The sequence below is a fragment of the Triticum urartu genome, chromosome 6A, assembly GCF_056163025.1.
Source record: "Triticum urartu cultivar PI428250 chromosome 6A, HENAU_Tu73, whole genome shotgun sequence".
NCBI lineage: Eukaryota > Viridiplantae > Streptophyta > Magnoliopsida > Poales > Poaceae > Triticum > Triticum urartu.
In genome coordinates, this window is record NC_141878.1 from 545,078,170 (window position 1) to 545,096,935 (window position 18,766).

The following is an 18,766-nucleotide window of genomic DNA, read 5'->3' on the forward strand; positions in this document are numbered from 1 at the left end:
CGCCACCCCCTCACCTCCTATGTTACAAAGTGGGGCATGAATGTCATAATGCCAGCCCACTACCAAGCCCTCACTATGAGAGTGATGCCAACTGCTTTGCTGCCTGTTGGTCTTCGTATATCCGAGTGAGTCGTACGGTCAAGTGGTGAACTGTCATCCAAGTGGATGGTATGCTGCTTGGTCGAGTGGATAGTATGCTGCTTGTCCGAGTGGATAATATGTTTGTATGAAATTTATCTAGACTCACATGTTGTGTGGATCCCATACTTCATGATATTTTGACCCTTCGTGGGCCTACCTGTTATGTGTATCCCCAACAACGGCCTCATGCAATCTTCAAATTCAGCCAGGATCACTGCATGCCGACTCACATGCCATGGAGATCCATCACGCACGCGATCACGATCACGGCTATTCTCAAACTCCGCAACAAAGGTATTCTCCCCCACCGGCTTGAAGAACAGTCCCCTAGAGTTTTCTCAGGCCGGCCTCAGCGCGTTTGTATGTGGAGCACCTTACGATGCAGAACCTTGCCAGCGATCGCACACTTCTGTTGGACTTCATCATCGATATCATCCACCACTAGAGGGGTGGCTTCTTCCTCCATGAGATCCAGCTTTTCCATTGCCTCCTCCATCCGTGCCCTTGCCGCGCGAGGCGACTGCTGCCCCCTTGTGCTGCTGCTTGGATCCGTAGACGTAGCCATCGGCGGACCAACGAGAGATGCACCCCGCCGACGAAGGTCGACGAGCGCCGCTTTTCCACCGAAACCCTAATCGCCTCCGCAGGGGCTCCTAATTTTTCGGGAAACCCGGGTGACCCTCACAGCTATTCGCCAGGCACGTAATAGTGGTGGCGGACTTTGAGAATACCTTAGCTGGGTGTCATTACCACGCGCACGTAATTAATGATAAACCCAAGAGATAATACGAACACCGTATATGATTCCATTGCACGGTCGGAGTCGGATACGGAAACCGAATCCCGTACGTGTGTGGTGTGGTGATCGATGGTGTCCGTCACCGATTCGTATCGAGTGGGTACGTACGTCTACCTACCTTTTTATACTCCGCGGCTCCGTCTATATAGACACACACAAGGGAAGGTACTACACGTTCGCTGGAAAATACTCTAGAATCGATCAGAAAACTAGCTGTGTTTTCTCCATCGTCCAGCCGAGAGGAGGCTATGAAGATCCGGCATGCGCTCACCCAATCCGTCACCTTCCTCGGTACATATATAGGCCTCTTTTTTCAGTGTTCTTTAGCGTTGATATTTTGCTTCTGTCTGTTCTTCTTCTTCTTGGAGAATTTTTAATTAAATTTGGAATGCAGTTATGGTCGTTGCATTGTTGGTGCTGGTGCCCGAGGGAATAATGCTAGTGACGGGTGTCAAGACACCGGCGATGGCCGTTTTGTCGGAAAGTATGGAGCCTGGAATTAAAAAGGTACGTGATACAATTTGTTTTTAAATGTGGGCTTCAGTTTGTTGCCCCCTTTGATTTCGACCAACATATTGATAAATGCATGCACGGAATATGTGCTTATTTTGCAGGGTGATATGGTGTTTGTGCACAACATGAGCAATGAACCTTTCCACGTAGGAGAGATCATTCTTTTCAAGGTTGATGGCTTTGAACATCCAGTTGTCCATCGCGTGATCAAGGTAACAGCAAGCCCTCTAGTGATACACACCAATCAAATCATTAAAAGTTTATATGTCATGTTTTGTTTGCCTTGAGAATAATCTTCTCAAATTATTCTAGGTTCACGAACATCGAGATACTGGAGAAATCCGAATACTCACCAAAGGGGACAACAATTCAGTGGATGACCGATTTCTCTATGCGAGTGGGCAGCTTTGGCTTCAACCGCATGACATTATTGGACGGGTTGTAGGGTGGGTTGTTCTCTTATCATGTGTCTACTATCAAATTTGGACATGTATTAATATGGCTGTATATATACCTTGCTCTACCGTTTCAATTGATTAATGTCTTTGCATTGTTAATTTTGTGTTTTATCCAATGCTAACAGCTACCTGCCATATGCTGGATGGCCTACTGTCTTCATCAGTGAATCTTATAAGGTACGCAAGCACACATTGTATTCTGGTTAATTTCTGTATATGCCATTGTTTATTTAATTAAATACTCACACAAGGTCTCTCTTTTCCTTCTAATGAAAGATGTTGCTGAATGGTCGAAGCACTACAACTCCTGAAGTATACTGGGTAACAATGTAACCACGGCAGATTCATGTGGGTTGTCTCCATAATGTCTTGTTAGGGGTTAAAGAATGCATGAAGCGACGAAGAGTATGTAAAAGATGTATCATTATCATAGTCTCCACAACATAGTAATCGAGCTCCATCCGTCTTGTTGAAATCATTTTCTATAGCACGGTCGACAAGATTTCTTTTTTCGAGAACGCGCAAAAGTCTTACATTTCTTTGCACGATCGACATGATTCTAACTCCTTCTTTGAAAGGTAGATTTTGATGAAACATGTTGTTAGATGTATTCTTCTTCTTTTTTGACAAAGGATGAATTTTATTGACTCAAAACAAAGTATTATGTGGATACAAAAACAATGAACACACACTGCATTGGCAACGACGAGTGTGAGTAGCCATCGAAGGGTCAGCACACCCTGGTCGGAGAGCAGATGGCGGTTGCAGGACGTTGGATCTGAGGGACGAGTTGGAGGCACCAAGGTGAGGCAGCGCACGTCCTTGCTGTCACCCTCCACTGTGGGGCCCGAGGGCCTCCTTCAAGAACAGTGAGGGAGGGAAGCTGTGGTAAAGGCCTCTAGGAGTGGCAGTGGCCTCCGTAGTCGCCCTCGAGCGACCCAAGAGGCAGTTTAGGTCGTGTATTGGGAGGCAATTCACATATAGAGCAGAAGAGAAGCAATTATTTGCTACGTGCTATGGACTCGGTCTTTGCTTTTTTTAGCTTAAGACCCACCTTTTTTAATGTATAAAACTCGCCAAGGTCGACTTTAGAAGCATTAAGACAAATCTTATGTCCACTTTAAAAACGCCTACATCAAATCAGTCTTGCGTATCTTTTTGTGGGCAAATTTTAATATGGGACACTCTTATCTTCTTTTTACATGAGAGATAAGAGTATATAATAGATCTGAGCTTGTGGATCCAAGATGAATTTAATGAAACACGAGAATCTCACTCTTGAACAACCATCGTTAAAAAAATACATTTGGATCGAAATAGAGCTACAAGAATAATGATAAACTTTAGAAGAAACAAAAGAATCTAAAATAAATACTTAGTGAGAGCACGAATATTCATATTGTCAAACTAACTGATCACTCGTCAGACCAGGTAACATCCTGCAAACCGATGTTCTCGTCGAGGCCCGGGGCATCCCACACCGCCAGCGAGGTGTCCACGACGTTGTAGGCGCATGGCTCCTCGTAGTTGTGCTCGGCATCACAACCATGGACGGAGTCGCACTCGTCCACCACATTTAAAAATGCAGGAATAAGAAAAACATAAGATTGAAATGTCATGTTCATCTCAATCCTACAAGTTTTGGGTTGTTTGATTGCATCATAGGAAAAACATAGAATTCTTTCAAAGAGGTTTGAGTGGATGCTAGAAATTCTATGAACATAGTATAAAAAAACTTTAGAAAAAATTCCTATAAGATTCAATCTTATGAATCAAACAACCAATATAGAAAAAGTTTCTAAGGATTCTAATCCTTCAAAAATTCCTTGTAAAGTGGGGCAAATCATCTAATCCCCCCATCCTGACACACCTACCCACTGTAGTGATTTTGGGTGCATCCGAACCAGAGCACCGAGTCGCCCCATCTCCTGGTGATTTCACTGCATGACTCCCTTCGATATCGTATTTGCTATATACTAGTGGTTGGATGCCGCCATTGCGTATCGCTTGAGAGGAAGGTGTGTGCGTGTTTCTTCATCTTGAAGAAAAAAAATTATTCCCTTCATCTCAAAATTAGAAGAAAAAAACTCACATCAACCAACTAGCTTAAGAGGACATCTCGAAAAGAAAAGAAAAAAAACCTTACTTCCATCTTAAAAGAAAAAAATCTCGAAAAGAAAAAAAAGCCTCACTTCCGTCTTCCAAAAAAGAAAAAATATCTAAAAAAACTTTTCGATTTTTTTAGGGAAAAGAAACTTTTGGGGTGTGTTTGGTTCGAGAACGAAGTGGAATGGATTGTTATGGATCCATTCCACTAGAATGGGTCGGTTCCGTCCTTGTGTTTGGTATAGACAATTCTAAGGAACGGAATAGTTACATTTTCGTGTTCGGTTTCAAAGATGGAATGGAATAGATTTGTTCATCTCTCCACTTGTTTGCTTATGATTATGTACAATATATTGAACATTGAACAGGATTCCAGTCAATCAAAAACCACTGAATGCATTGGCACACACATATGGCCAGGATGACGCTGAAACAAATAAGAACGGTGCACGCACTGAATTGGATTTCAGTCAACCAAATACCGCTGATTTCAGTCATCAAAAGGCTAATCTCAACAAGACAAACAAAGGCTGAATTGGACGGGAGCTCGCTGGCCGCCAGTACAGGCCCATGCCTAGGAGCCCTGAGCCCCAATCGGCGGCGCACTGGATGGGAAGCTCGCTGGGCACCGACACAAGACGGAGAAACCTGGCCGCAAAGACCATGTCGATGCAGAGCACGTCCGCGCGGTGCACGAGCCGCACAGCTGCGCGTCCTACAGATCGACCTCGCCGCTCACCGCCATCCAGCGCGGCCATCTCGCGGCGCACGAGGCCGCACAGGAGCTGCGTGTACATCTCTGGTACGGATCTACGGCGCTGCTCGCCGCCATCCGTAGCCGCTCGCCTCCATCCGTCGCCGTCGCTAGGTGCCCTCAATCCAGCGCCGCTTGTTGTTACCTGCCGCCGGTTGTGTCCAGAGAGGAAGAGGGGAACGACTGGTTCCACGCGGTCCGCTCGATTTGGAGGTACGAGCGTGTTCCGCATCTGGGGGTATATTCGGTCCCTGGGAACCAGTCGGTTACTATTCCATCTGTCTACCAAACGCTAAAACGGGGGCTAGGAACGGGTCCGACCCGTGACATTCCAGTTGATGACTGCAACCAAACACACCCTTGATGACTGGCCCCTTCTTTCGGCCTTAATGGGCATGGCTGAACCGCTGAAGGCCCACTTTGGTTAGCGAACGAACGCGGAGATTCTGGGGGGTCCTGCGGTGAAATCACCGGACTCTAGTCACCATGGTTACCGTCGCCGCCGCAGCCGCCTGCTACGACGAGGAGGTTCACAGCCGTGCCGCGCTGCGGGAGGCCTTCGGAGACTCATCAGACAGCGATTCCGACGCGCCCCGCGGCGCGGCTAGCACGCCACCGGTTCAAGGGGCGGGCCGCGAGCGCTGGAGATGGGCGGCGGTGGCGGAAGTAAGGGGCCTGTGGCTCTGCGCCGCCTTCCTCTCGCCCGACGAGCAGTCGCGCCTTCTCGCCGCGATCCAACGAGGTGAGTAGCCGGGCCGGTCGCCTCATGTCTTCCTCTGGCTATCTTTTTAGCTGGGCACTGTGTCCATATTTGGTTCCAGCCACCAAATCTCAGAGGAAATTTAGGTCTAGCTTGCTATCGCTTATATGAATCCTAAATGTGTATGAGATGATTCAAAGTGTTGATGTGCCCATTTGTGTTTCTTTTGCAGAAGAATGGTTCAGTGATGCACACAACCAAGTAACTTTATTTCCCCTCGATTGTTTCAGATCTGGGAAATGTGCTTTACATTTTCATCAGTCGGTTTTAATGTTGAGAAATCTTTCAAAATCGATGTACTAGGCAATGAGATTTGGTGATCTCCCTCCATGGGCTGTCGAACTTTCGGCACTTGTTAGGGAAGCTATTTGCGTTGGTAGTGTTGATGATGCTAGTGTTGGCACTGGGTGGATGAACGAGGATGAAGACGCATGTCCTTTGCCGTCAGATTTACTGTGGAGAGAACCGCTTTTTGATCAACTGATTGCAAACACATACAAGCCAGGTGAGGTATGGAACTTTTATTCTCCTCCATAGTTTGGAGCCTATGTGTAACATCAAGCATGCAGATAGTGCTATAATTCAGATAGTCTTTCTTCAATATATATCCACAAAGGCAACTACACAAGTAAAGCAGCGGGATACAATTTTCTTTTCTTTTTGTTGAGAGTATTACATTTTTTCCTGTCATCTATTGTAACAAACTGATATTGCAATGTAGGGTATCTGTGCCCATGTTGATCTCATGCGCTTCGACGACGGGATCGTTATAGTCTCTCTCGAGTCTGCATGCGTGATGCGCTTCAGTCGAGAAGGTGCTGCCTGTGATACGCAAAAGCCCGAGGAGAGCGAATGTACAAACGTTCCCGTCTACCTGAACCCAGGCTCACTTGTTGTAATGTCAGGCGATGCACGGTATCACTGGAAGCATGAGATCAACCGCAAGCCAGGTGCTCAGCTCTGGAATGGGATGGAGCTTGAGCAGCATAGAAGAACTTCAGTTACTCTGAGGAAACTCAGGGCTTCTCCCAACTAAAATTGGCATTGTTAACATTTGTTGCATAATGTTATCGTTTTGGCAATGTTGTATACCAATTATTTCGCAGTGTATCATGGAGAAGTTTAATTAGGTTGCTACAGAAAATCAGCTAAATGTTTGCTTTGGGCATGTGAATACAATGCTATGTATTTAACAAAATATTGTTGACTGTTTAGAAACTATGCTTGCAAGATTTATTTTTCTTTCTGCAGTCATATGATCTACTCCCTCCGTCCCAAAATAAGTGTCTCAACTTTGTATAATAAGGTGGAGACACTTATTTTGGGACAGAGGGAGTATAAAATATTGTCGAACCAGGCTGTAATACATGAATACACCAATTCTCTAGTCATGACGTTAGTTGTTGATCTTTTTTCCTTAATCAGTTGATCATGGTGATATTTACAACCATCCTAGCACCATGTGTTTTTCTTTAAGCACAACTGCAAGTGTGTATAAAGAGCACTCATTAATTCCATAACAAACAATGCACACGGCACACATTTTAGTTGATGGCTGGTGAACTGGTGATGGCTCAGTAACTGGGCCTCATACATGATTTAGATAATTGATGCGCATGGTTCTTAACCACCACAGGTCGCCAGTGAGTGTTCAGCGGTAGCAGGGCATAGGGTATTCGGTTGCTTGGGAACGATCCGCCCAGGGGTAGGGTTGATCCCCACTCACCGAACCCTCCATTCACTCTAAGGCCAACTTCAACGCTCAGACCCTAAACAGATGTCTGTTTTCTTTAGATTTTGTTTGTTTGGATCGAAAAAACGGACACACACGTCCAGATGTCGTCCTCCGGCCGCTGCATCCTAAACTTTTGTCCACTTTTGGACTATCAAATTAGACCTAAATAGACAATGCAAATAATTTTAAAACGATATATATATATATATATATATATATATATATATATATATATATATATATATATAGTGTTACTACTCATCACCCAGGGTGCAGAATAAGTTATTCTTCACCCGAGGTAATCTTACGATCATTTCATAATTAAATTACGTTTGGAATTCAAATAGTTACATTTCTATTGATTCACTACGTAAAATTTGACATAAAAAAAATAAAAATATAGGTCATAAGATAAAAAAAATTGCAGTTTATGTGTATTTTAGACTATGTTTTTACGTTTGTAATTTTACATAACATAAAATATTTTTTACGGCGATTATATATTTTCTTACGGTCTCTTTTTGCGTCGGAAATAAGACAAACTTATATATATATAGGAAAATGGTTGTGTACTCATGGGAGTACGTACTCCCGCTCCTCATATACCACATAGATGAATCTTTTATACCTTTTTATTATTTTTAATATACTTCATTAGTAATTATTAGATACCCCAAAATGAGTTTCATGAAAAAATTCATGTGAGTCTATGTATTTTTAAATATTTACGTATATACTGATGTGTTTGTACGTGAAAAGGTATATTACAAAAAGTATGTCGCATATGATATTTTTTCAACTAAACTCATATTGGGGTATCTTAGAATATTTAATGAAGTATATTGAGAATAATAAAGAGATACAATTAATGCGTATATGAGGTATATTGAGGATGGAAGTACATACTCCCAAGAGGATGGAAGTATATTGAGTCTACCAGAGGAACACTTTGGGTGCTACCAAACGTCACAACGTAACTGGGTGATTATAAAGGTGCTCTACAGGTGTCTCCAAAGGTACATGTTGGATTGGCGTATTTTGAGATTAGGATTTGTCACTCCGATTGTCGGAGAGGTATCTCTGGGCCCTCTCGGTAATGCACATCACTTATGCCTTGCAAGCAATGCAACTAATAAGTTAGTTGCAAGATGATGTATTATAGAACGAGTAAAGAGACTTGCCGGTAACGAGATTGAACTAGGTATTGAGATACCGATGATCGAATCTCGGGCAAATAACATACCGATAACAAAGGGAACAAACGTATGTTGTTATGCGGTCTGACCGATAAAGATCTTCGTAGAATATGTAGGAGCCAATATGAGCATCCAGGTTCTGCTATTGGTTATTGACCGGAGACGTGTCTCGGTCATGTCTACATTGTTCTCGAACCCGTAGGGTCCGCACGCTTAACGTTACGATGACAGTTTCATTATGAGTTTATATATTTTGATGTACCGAAGGTTGTTCGGAGTCCCGGATGTGATCACGGACTTGACGAGGAGTCTCGAAATGGTCGAGACATAAAGATCTATATATTGCACGACTATATTTGGACACCGGAAAGGTTCCGGGTGAGATTGGGACAATACCGGATCATCGGGAGGTTATCGGAACCCCCCGGGAGGTATATGGGCCTTATTGGGCCTTAGTGGAAAGGAGGGGAAAGGAGCAAGGGAGGGGGCGCACCCCCCCCCAAGCCCAATCCAAATTGGGAGGGGCCCCCCTTTCCTTCCTCCCTCCTTCCTCTTCCTTCCCTCTCCTACTCCTAATAGGAAAAAGGGGAGTCCTACTCCCTATGGGAGTTGGACTCCCCCTTAGGGCGCGCCACCCTCCTTGGCCGGCCCCCTCCTCCACTCCTTTATATACGGGGGCAGGGGGACCCCATAGACACAACAATTGATCATTGATCTCTTAGCCGTGTGCGGTGCCCCCCTCCACCATAATCCTCGATAATATTGTAGCGGTGCTTAGGCGAAGCCCTGCGACGGTAGAATATCAAGATCGTCACCACGCCGTCATGCTGACGGAACTCATCCCCGACACTTTGCTGGATTCGGAGTCCGGGGATCGTCATCGAGCTGAACGTATGCTAGAACTCGGAGGTGTCGTAGTTTCGGTGCTTGATCGGTCGGGCCGTGAAGACGTACGACTACATCAACCGCGTTGTGCTAACGCTTCCGCTTCCAGTCTACGAGGGTACGTAGACAACACTCTTCCCTCTCGTTGCTATGCATCACCATGATTTTGCGTGTGCGTAGGAATTTTTTTAAATTACTACGTTTCCCAACAGTGGCATCAGAACCTAGGTTTTATGTGTTGATGTTATGCACGAGTAGAACACAAGTGAGTTGTGGGCGATATAAGTCATACTGCTTACCAGCATGTCATACTTTGGTTCGGCGGTATTGTTGGATGAAGCGGCCCGGACCGACATTACGCGTACGCTTACGCGAGACTGGTTCTACCGACGTGCTCTGCACACAGGTGGCTGGCGGGTGTCAGTTTCTCCAACTTTAGTTGAACCGAGTGTGGCTATGCCCGGTCCTTGCGAAGGTTAAAACAGCACCAACTTGACAAACTATCGTTGTGGTTTTTATGCGTAGGTAAGAACGGTTCTTGCTAAGCCCGTAGCAGCCACGTAAAACTTGCAACAACAAAGTAGAGGACGTCTAACTTGTTTTTGCAGGGCATGTTGTGATGTGATATGGTCAAGACATGATGCTAAATTTTATTGTATGAGATGATCATGTTTTGTAACCAAGTTATCGGCAACTGGCAGGAGCCATATGGTTGTCGCTTTATTGTATGCAATGCAATCACGCTGTAATGCTTTACTTTATCACTAAGCGGTAGCGATAGTCGTGGAAGCATAAGATTGGCGAGACGACAACGATGCTACGATGGAGATCAAGGTGTCGCGGGACGATGGTGATCATGACGATGCTTCAGAGATGGAGATCACAAGCACAAGATGATGATGGCCATATCATATCACTTATATTGATTGCATGTGATGTTTATCTTTTATGCATCTTATCTTGCTTTGATTGACGGTAGCATTATAAGATGATCTCTCACTAAATTTCAAGATAAAAGTGTTCTCCCTGAGTATGCACCGTTGCCAAAGTTCGTCGTGCCCAGACACCACGTGATGATCGGGTGTGATAAGCTCTACGTCCATCTACAACGGGTGCAAGCCAGTTTTGCACACGCAGAATACTCAGGTTAAACTTGACGAGCCTAGCATATGCAGATATGGCCTCGGAACACTGAGACCGAAAGGTCGAGCATGAATCATATAGTAGATATGATCAACATAGTGATGTTCACCATTGAAAACTACTCCATTTCACGTGATGATCGGTTATGGTTTAGTTGATTTGGATCACGTGATCACTTAGAAGATTAGAGGGATGTCTTTCTAAGTGGGAGTTCTTAAGTAATATGATTAATTGAACTTAAATTTATCATGAACTTAGTACCTGATAGTATCTTTCTTGTTTATGCTTGATTGTAGATAGATGGCCCGTGCTGTTGCTCCATTGAATTTTAATGCGTTCCTTGAGAAAGCAAAGTTGAAAGATGATGGTAGCAATTATACGGACTGGGTTCGTAACTTGAGGATTATCCTCATTGCTGCACAGAAGAATTACGTCCTGGAAGCACCGCTGGGTGCCAGGCCTGCTGCTGGAGCAACACCAGATGTTATGAACGTCTGGCAGAGCAAAGCTGATGACTACTCAATAGTTCAGTGTGCCATGTTTTACGGCTTAGAATCGGGACTTCAACGACGTTTTGAACGTCATGGAGCATATGAGATGTTCCAGGAGTTGAAGTTAATATTTCAAGCAAATGACCGGATTGAGAGATATGAAGTCTCCAATAAGTTCTATAGCTGCAAGATGGAGGAGAATAGTTCTGTCAGTGAGCATATACTCAAAATGTCTGGGTATAATAATCACTTAATTCAACTGGGAGTTAATCTTCCGGATGATTGCGTCATTAACAGAATTCTCCAATCACTTCCACCTAGCTACAAGAGCGTGATGAACTATAATATGCAAGGGATGAATAAGACAATTCCCGAGCTCTTCGCAATGCTAAAAGTTGCGGAGGTAGAAATCAAGAAGGAGCATCAAGTGTTGATGGTCAACAAGACCACTAGTTTCAAGAAAACGGGCAAGGGGAAGAAGAAGGGGAACTTCAAGAAGAACAGCAAGCAAGTTGCTGCTCAGGAGAAGAAACCCAAGTCTGGACCTAAGCCTGAAACTGAGTGCTTCTACTGCAAGCAGAATGGTCACTGGAAGCGGAACTGCCCCAAGTATTTGGCGGATAAGAAGGATGGCAAGGTGAACAAAGGGACTACGAATTAAGCGAACACTGGCGAAGGACGAGGTGACGATGCGCGTGGGAAATGGTTCCAAAGTCGATGTGATCACGGTCAACACGCTACCTCTACATCTACCATCGGGATTAGTATTAGACCTAAATAATTGTTATTTGGTGCGAGCGTTGAGCATGAACATTATATCTGGATCTTGTTTGATGTGAGACGGTTATTCATTTAAATCGGAGAATAATGGTTGTTCTATTTATATGAGTAATATCTTTTATGGTCATGCACCCTTGAAGAGTGGTCTATTTTTGATGAATCTCGATAGTAGTGATACACATATTCATAATGTTGAAGCCAAAAGATGCAGAGTTGATAATGATAGTGCAACTTATTTATGGCACTGCCGTTTAGGTCATATCGGTGTAAAGCGCATGAAGAAACTCCATACTGATGGACTTTTGGAACCACTTGATTATGAATCACTTGGTACTTGCGAACCGTGCCTCATGGGCAAGATGACTAAAACACTGTTCTCCGGTACTATGGAGAGAGCAACAGATTTGTTGGAAATCATACATACAGATGTATGTGGTCCAATGAATGTTGAAGCTCGTGGCGGATATCGTTATTTTCTCACCTTCACAGATGATTTAAGCAGATATGGGTATATCTACTTAATGAAACATAAGTCTGAAACATTTGAAAAGTTCAAAGAATTTCAGAGTGAAGTTGAAAATCATCATAACAAGAAAATAAAGTTTCTACGATCTGATCGTGGAGGAGAATATTTGAGTTACGAGTTTGGTTTACATTTGAAACAATGCGGAATAGTTTCGCAACTCACGCCACCCGGAACACCACAGCGTAATGGTGTGTCCGAATGTCGTAATCGTACTTTACTTTATATGGTGCGATCTATGATGTCTCTTACAGATTTACCGCTATCGTTTTGGGGTTATGCTTTAGAGACGGCCGCATTCACGTTAAATAGGGCACCATCAAAATCCATTGAGACGACACCTTATGAACTATGGTTTGGCAAGAAACCAAAGTTGTCGTTTCTGAAAGTTTGGGGCTGCGATGCTTATGTGAAAAAGCTTCAACCTGATAAGCTCAAACCCAAATCGGAGAAATGTGTCTTCATAGGATACCCGAAGGAGACTGCTGGGTACACCTTCTATCACAGATCCGAGGGCAAGACATTTGTTGCTAAGAATGGATCCTTTCTAGAGAAGGAGTTTCTCTCGAAAGAAGTGAGTGGGAGGAAAGTAGAACTTGATGAGGTAACTGTACCTGCTCCCTTATTGGAAAGTAGTACATCACAGAAACCGGTTTCTGTGACACCTACACCAATTAGTGAGGAAGCTAATGATGATGATCATGAAACTTCAGAACAAGTTACTACTGAACCTAGTAGATCAACTAGAGTAAGATCCGCACCAGAGTGGTACGGTAATCCTGTTCTGGAAGTCATGCTACTAGATCATGATGAACCTACGAACTATGAAGAAGCGATGGTGAGCCCAGATTCCGCAAAATGGCTTGAAGCCATGAAATCTGAGATGGGGTCCATGTATGAGAACAAAGTGTGGACTTTGGTTGACTTGCCCAATGATCGGCAAGCAATTGAGAATAAATGGATCTTCAAGAAGAAGACTGACGCTGACGGTAATGTTACTATCTACAAAGCTCGACTTGTCGCAAAAGGTTTTCTACAAGTTCAAGGGATTGACTACGATGAGACCTTCTCACCCGTAGCGATGCTTAAGTCTGTCCGAATCATGTTAGCAATTGCCGCATTTTATGATTATGAAATTTGGCAGATGGATGTCAAAACTTCATTCCTGAATGGATTTTTGGAAGAAGAGTTGTATATGCTGCAGTCGGAAGGTTTTGTTGATCCAAAGGGAGCTAACAAAGTGTGCAAGCTCCAGCGGTCCATTTATGGACTGGTGGAAGCATCTCGGAGTTGGAATAAACGCTTTGATAGTGTGATCAAAGCATTTGGTTTTATACAGACTTTTGGAGAAGCCTATATTTACAAGAAAGTGAGTGGGAGCTCTGTAGCATTTCTGATATTATATGTGGACGACATATTACTAATCGGAAATGATATAGAATTTCTGGATAGCATAAAGGGATACTTGAATAAGAGTTTTTCAATGAAAGACCTCGGTGAAGCTGCTTACATATTGGGCATTAAGATCTATAGAGATAGATCAAGACGCTTAATTGGACTTTCACAAAGCACATACCTTGACAAAGTTTTGAAGAAGTTCAAAATGGATCAAGCAAAGAAAGGATTCTTGCCTGTGTTACAAGGTGTGAAGTTGAGTAAGACTCAATGCCCGACCACTGCACAAGATAGAGAGAAAATGAAATATGTTCCCTATGCTTCAGCCATAGGCTCTATCATGTATGCAATGCTATGTACCAGACCTGATGTGTGCCTTGCTATAAGTCTAGCAGGGAGGTACCAAAGTAATCCAGGAGTGGATCACTGGACAGCGGTCAAGAACATCCTGAAATACCTGAAAAGGACTAAGGATATGTTTCTCGTATATGGAGGTGACAAAGAGCTCATCGTAAATGGTTACGTTGATGCAAGCTTTGACACTGATCCGGACGATTCTAAATCGCAAACCGGATACGTATTTACATTAAACGGTGGAGCTATCAGTTGGTGCAGTTCTAAACAAAGCGTCGTGGCGGGATCTACATGTGAAGCGGAGTACATAGCTGCTTCGGAAGCAGCAAACGAAGGATTCTGGATGAAGGAGTTCATATCTGATCTAGGTGTCATACCTAGTGCATCGGGTCCAATGAAAATCTTTTGTGACAATACTGGTGCAATTGCCTTGGCAAAGGAATCCAGATTTCACAAGAGAACCAAGCACATCAAGAGACGCTTCAATTCCATCCGGAATCTAGTCCAGGTGGGAGACATAGAGATTTGCAAGATACATACAGATCTGAATGTAGCAGACCCATTGACTAAGCCTCTTCCACGAGCAAAACATGATCAGCACCAAGGCTCCATGGGTGTTAGAATCATTACTGTGTAATCTAGATTATTGACTCTAGTGCAAGTGGGAGACTGAAGGAAATATGCCCTAGAGGCAATAATAAAGTTATTATTTATTTCCTTATATCATGATAAATGTTTATTATTCATGCTAGAATTGTATTAACCGGAAACATAATACTTGTGTGAATACATAAACAAACAAAGTGTCACTAGTATGCCTCTACTTAACTAGCTCGTTAATCAAAGATGGTTATGTTTCCTAACCATAGACATGAGTTGTCATTTGATTAACGAGATCACATCATTAGGAGAATGATGTGATTGACATGACCCAGTCCATTAGCTTAGCACCCGATCGTTTAGTATGTTGATATTGCTTTCTTCATGACTTATACATGTTCCTATGACTATGAGATTATGCAACTCCCGTTTACCGGAGGAACACTTTGTGTGCTACCAAACGTCACAACATAACTGGGTGATTATAAAGGTGCTCTATAGGTGTCTCCAAAGGTACATGTTGGGTTGGCGTATTTCGAGATTAGGATTTGTCACTCCGATTGTCGGAGAGGTATCTCTGGGCCCTCTCGGTAATGCACATCATTTAAGCCTGGCAAGCAATGCAACTAATAACTTAGTTGCAAGATGATGTATTAGAGAACGAGTAAAGAGAGTTGCCGGTAACGAGATTGAACTAGGTATTGAGATACCGACGATCGAATCTCGGGCAAGTAACATACCGATGACAAAGGGAACAAACGTATGTTGTTATGCGGTCTGACCGATAAAGATCTTCGTAGAATATGTAGGAGCCAATATGAGCATCCAGGTTCTGCTATTGGTTATTGACCGGAGACGTGTCTCGGTCATGTCTACATTGTTCTCGAACCCGTAGGGTCCGCACGCTTAACGTTATGATGACAGTTTCATTATGAGTTTATATATTTTGATGTACCGAAGGTTGTTCGGAGTCCCGGATGTGATCACGGACTTGACGAGGAGTCTCGAAATGTTCGATACATAAAGATCGATATATTGGACGACTATATTTGGACACCGGAAAGGTTCCGGGTGAGATTGGGACAATACCGGATCACCGGGAGGTTATCGGAACCCCCCGGGAGGTATATGGGTCTTATTGGGCCTTAGTGGAAAGGAGGGGAAAGGAGCAAGGGAGGGGGCACCCCCCCAAGCCCAATCAGAATTGGGAGGGGGGCCGCCCCCCTTTCCTTCCTCCCTCCTTCCTCTTCCTTCCCTCTCTACTCCTAATAGGAAAAAGGGGAGTCCTGCTCCCTGTGGGAGTTGGACTCTCCCTTAGGGCGCGCCACCCTCCTTGGCCGGCCCCCTCCTCCACTCCTTTATATACGGGGGCAGGGGGCACCCCATAGACACAACAATTGGTCATTGATCTCTTAGCCATGTGCGGTGCCCCCCTCCACCATAATCCTCGATAATATTGTAGCGGTGCTTAGGCGAAGCCCTGCGATGGTAGAACATCAAGATCATCACCATGCCGTCGTGCTGACGGAACTCATCCCCGACACTTTGCTGGATCGGAGTCCGGGGATCGTCATTGAGCTGAACGTGTGCTAGAACTCGGAGGTGCCGTAGTTTCGGTGCTTGATCGGTCGGGCCTGAAGACGTACGACTACATCAACCGCGTTGTGCTAACGCTTCCGCTTCCGGTCTACGAGGGTACGTAGACAACATTCTTCCCTCTCGTTGCTATGCATCACCATGATCTTGCGTGTGCGTAGGATTTTTTTTGAAATTACTACGTTTCCCAACACCCCCTCCCCCCCGCCCAGCGTCACCTACCTTCCACCCCAACGGCCGGCGCGCCTCCTTCCGCGCGACCGGGGCACCTCTTCCGCCATGGCTGACAAGCCTCCTCCCGTCTCCACCCTCAGATCCATCCACCGCAGGGCCCCAGAACCCCGCATGCTGTTCGCCGGGCCATGGATTCACATGCGCCGCTGTAGGGCCCTGGATCCCAAGCGTCGCTGCCATCGGGGTCCTGGCTCGCCTGCCACATCACCGCTGGGACCTCGGCTCCCTCGTGCGTCGCAGGGGCGCCCCTCCACCCCCCTCTCCCCTCCCCCCCTGCGCCCAGCACCACCTACCTTCCACCCCAACGGCCGGCGCGCCTCCTTCCGCGCGACCGAGGCACCTCTTCCGCCATGGCCGGCAAGCCTCCTCCCGTCTCCACCCTCAGATCCATCCACCGCAGGGCCCCAGAACCCCGCATGCTGTTCGCTGGGCCATGGATTCCCATGCGCCGCTGTAGGGCCCTGGATCCCAAGCGTCGCCGCCATCGGGGTCCTAGCTCGCCTGCCACATCACCGCTGGGACCTTGGCTCCCTCGTGCGTCGCAGGGGCCCCCACACGCCGCCGCAAACCGCACCACCACATCGCCGGTGCTTACCCTCTTCCACGAGCTCCCCCGAGCGGCCGTACCCCGGATTCACACCTCGCTGGACTACGGGGCTCATGCCACAACACCTCCCCTCCCCCAAGTTCGTGCGCCACTACGCGAGCTCCTTTCCCACCGCCGGCCAACTGCCGCCGCGTACCTAGGCGCCGCTGTCACGCGTGGACTGCAGGGACGGCCAAATCCGACCTTCCTTGGCATCGCCTTTCTTTCTTCTCTCCTGTGGCCAGTTTGCTGAGCAGCGTTGGTCTTTGTGCTATGGTCCTTGTTTTATTTTGCTTCAGAATTATGTTCGCGTCTGAATTTTTGTGCTGAATTCAAGAAGCAACAGTTCACAGGCTCCGCTGCTGCTAAATCCCCACGTTCCATGTCGCCTGCTTGTGTGTACCTGTCAATGAAGGAAAACAGACATGGGCAAAGTTATATCTACAGGCAAAAGTTCGGAAAGAAGATGGAGTGCGGCTCAATTTCTTCTAGCATTTTTAATTCTCGTTCCAAAAAGACAGTTTGGGAAAGAAGAAGAAATTGCAGGCTGCTGTCTTGTTTTGATATTCAAGTTTTCGGTTGTTTTGTGCCTTTTTTGTTCTCCATTCAGCTCAAAAGCTTGTGTCTCTAGAATCCTACACTTTGTCGCTCGGCAGGTCATGGCCTCCTCTAGATGCAGGTTGTGGTGTCCATGTTGTCACTGCTCCAGCGTACCACGCTTCCATACATGATGGTGAGTGCCACCCTCCGGGCTCCAATTTGTCGCCGCCACAGGACACCCCTCGACGGAAATTTTTGGACTGCAGCAAGACGGAGCGAGGCAGTGTGTTCACTTGCTAAGAGCTGTCGACCAGCGCGCCTCAAACAAACCTCCTATAGCATGTGTACGATTTTACCCACAATGATTTCTCTCAACATCATCTTGGGGGTTACAGACCTAAACAATGAACTTGCTTGTTGGATGTAACTAATACTGACCACATTAGATTGTAGTTGTTCAAAACAAAAAAGATCAGATTGTAGTTTTTGCGTGTGACGTTGTTGCAACTTTGGATTTGTTGCGCCTCAAATATTTTTTTCTTCTGTTTCTAAGAAAATAAAAACGAAGCAATTCAAATTGAAAGCCCAAGAAAGTCCAAATTAAAAAATAGAGAAGTTCACTACTTATTAAAAACGGATTTCGCCCGTATCCACAAAAAAACCTTGAAGCTCAAATTTAGAAAATGGGGTGGTTCGGTGTCCATTTGAATTATTTTTTCCTTTTACATAACGAAGTAAAAAATCATTTTTGAAAAACAAAAAACTAAAAAGGTCAAACTACAATAACAGAGAAGTACAAGGTTTAAAACCCCGAAATTTAGTGATTCTAGAAAACCAGGAAGTTCAAAAATAAAAAATGAACTTTTATAAATGGAATTGTTTTTCCATTTTACAAAAAACATAGAAGGTCAAATTAAATTAATAGAGCGGTTCGATGTTCATAAAAAAGGAAAAAAATATCATTTCTAAAACAAATAAAAACACAAATAAACCAAGAAGTTCAGTTCAAAATAAGCAAGAAGTTCTACGGTGTTTATTACAAAAGTAAGATTTTTTTCCATTACAAGTGAATAACACCAAGAAGTCCAAATTGCAAAAACCAGGAAGTTCTATTTTTTAAAATAGAATAGTTCAATGTATATGAAAACCCAGATTTTCCTTGTTATTATAAAAAACT

General features: G+C 44.8%; 2 protein-coding genes across 2 annotated transcripts; both read left to right on the forward strand.

The window, feature by feature from the left end:
• The first annotated feature begins 1,188 nt into the window (after positions 1–1,188).
• LOC125512650 (uncharacterized) lies at positions 1,189–2,244 on the forward strand. The gene is made up of 6 exons (XM_087527147.1): positions 1,189–1,231; positions 1,335–1,447; positions 1,555–1,665; positions 1,766–1,899; positions 2,037–2,088; positions 2,188–2,244. The coding sequence occupies exons 1-6, from the start codon at positions 1,189–1,191 to the stop codon at positions 2,242–2,244; spliced, it is 510 nt and encodes a 169-aa protein (XP_087383273.1).
• A 2,836-nt stretch (positions 2,245–5,080) lies between these two features.
• LOC125514880 (2-oxoglutarate (2OG) and Fe(II)-dependent oxygenase superfamily protein) lies at positions 5,081–6,767 on the forward strand. The gene is made up of 4 exons (XM_048680249.2): positions 5,081–5,513; positions 5,704–5,732; positions 5,835–6,041; positions 6,253–6,767. The coding sequence occupies exons 1-4, from the start codon at positions 5,258–5,260 to the stop codon at positions 6,565–6,567; spliced, it is 807 nt and encodes a 268-aa protein (XP_048536206.1). The 5' UTR covers positions 5,081–5,257; the 3' UTR covers positions 6,568–6,767.
• The last annotated feature ends 11,999 nt before the right edge of the window (positions 6,768–18,766 follow it).

What these genes read in the sequence shown, in the direction of transcription:
- LOC125512650 (XM_087527147.1), top strand. Translation starts at nt 1,189, where the DNA reads ATGAAGATCCGGCATGCGCTCACCCAATCCGTCACCTTCCTCG. An exon ending in CCAATCCGTCACCTTCCTCG is followed by an intron (nt 1,232 to 1,334) that starts GTACATATATAG and finishes TTTGGAATGCAG; the next exon opens with TTATGGTCGTTGCATTGTTG. An exon ending in TGGAGCCTGGAATTAAAAAG is followed by an intron (nt 1,448 to 1,554) that starts GTACGTGATACA and finishes CTTATTTTGCAG; the next exon opens with GGTGATATGGTGTTTGTGCA.
- LOC125514880 (XM_048680249.2), top strand. Translation starts at nt 5,258, where the DNA reads ATGGTTACCGTCGCCGCCGCAGCCGCCTGCTACGACGAGGAGGTTCAC. An exon ending in TCAGTGATGCACACAACCAA is followed by an intron (nt 5,733 to 5,834) that starts GTAACTTTATTT and finishes TCGATGTACTAG; the next exon opens with GCAATGAGATTTGGTGATCT. An exon ending in ACACATACAAGCCAGGTGAG is followed by an intron (nt 6,042 to 6,252) that starts GTATGGAACTTT and finishes ATTGCAATGTAG; the next exon opens with GGTATCTGTGCCCATGTTGA.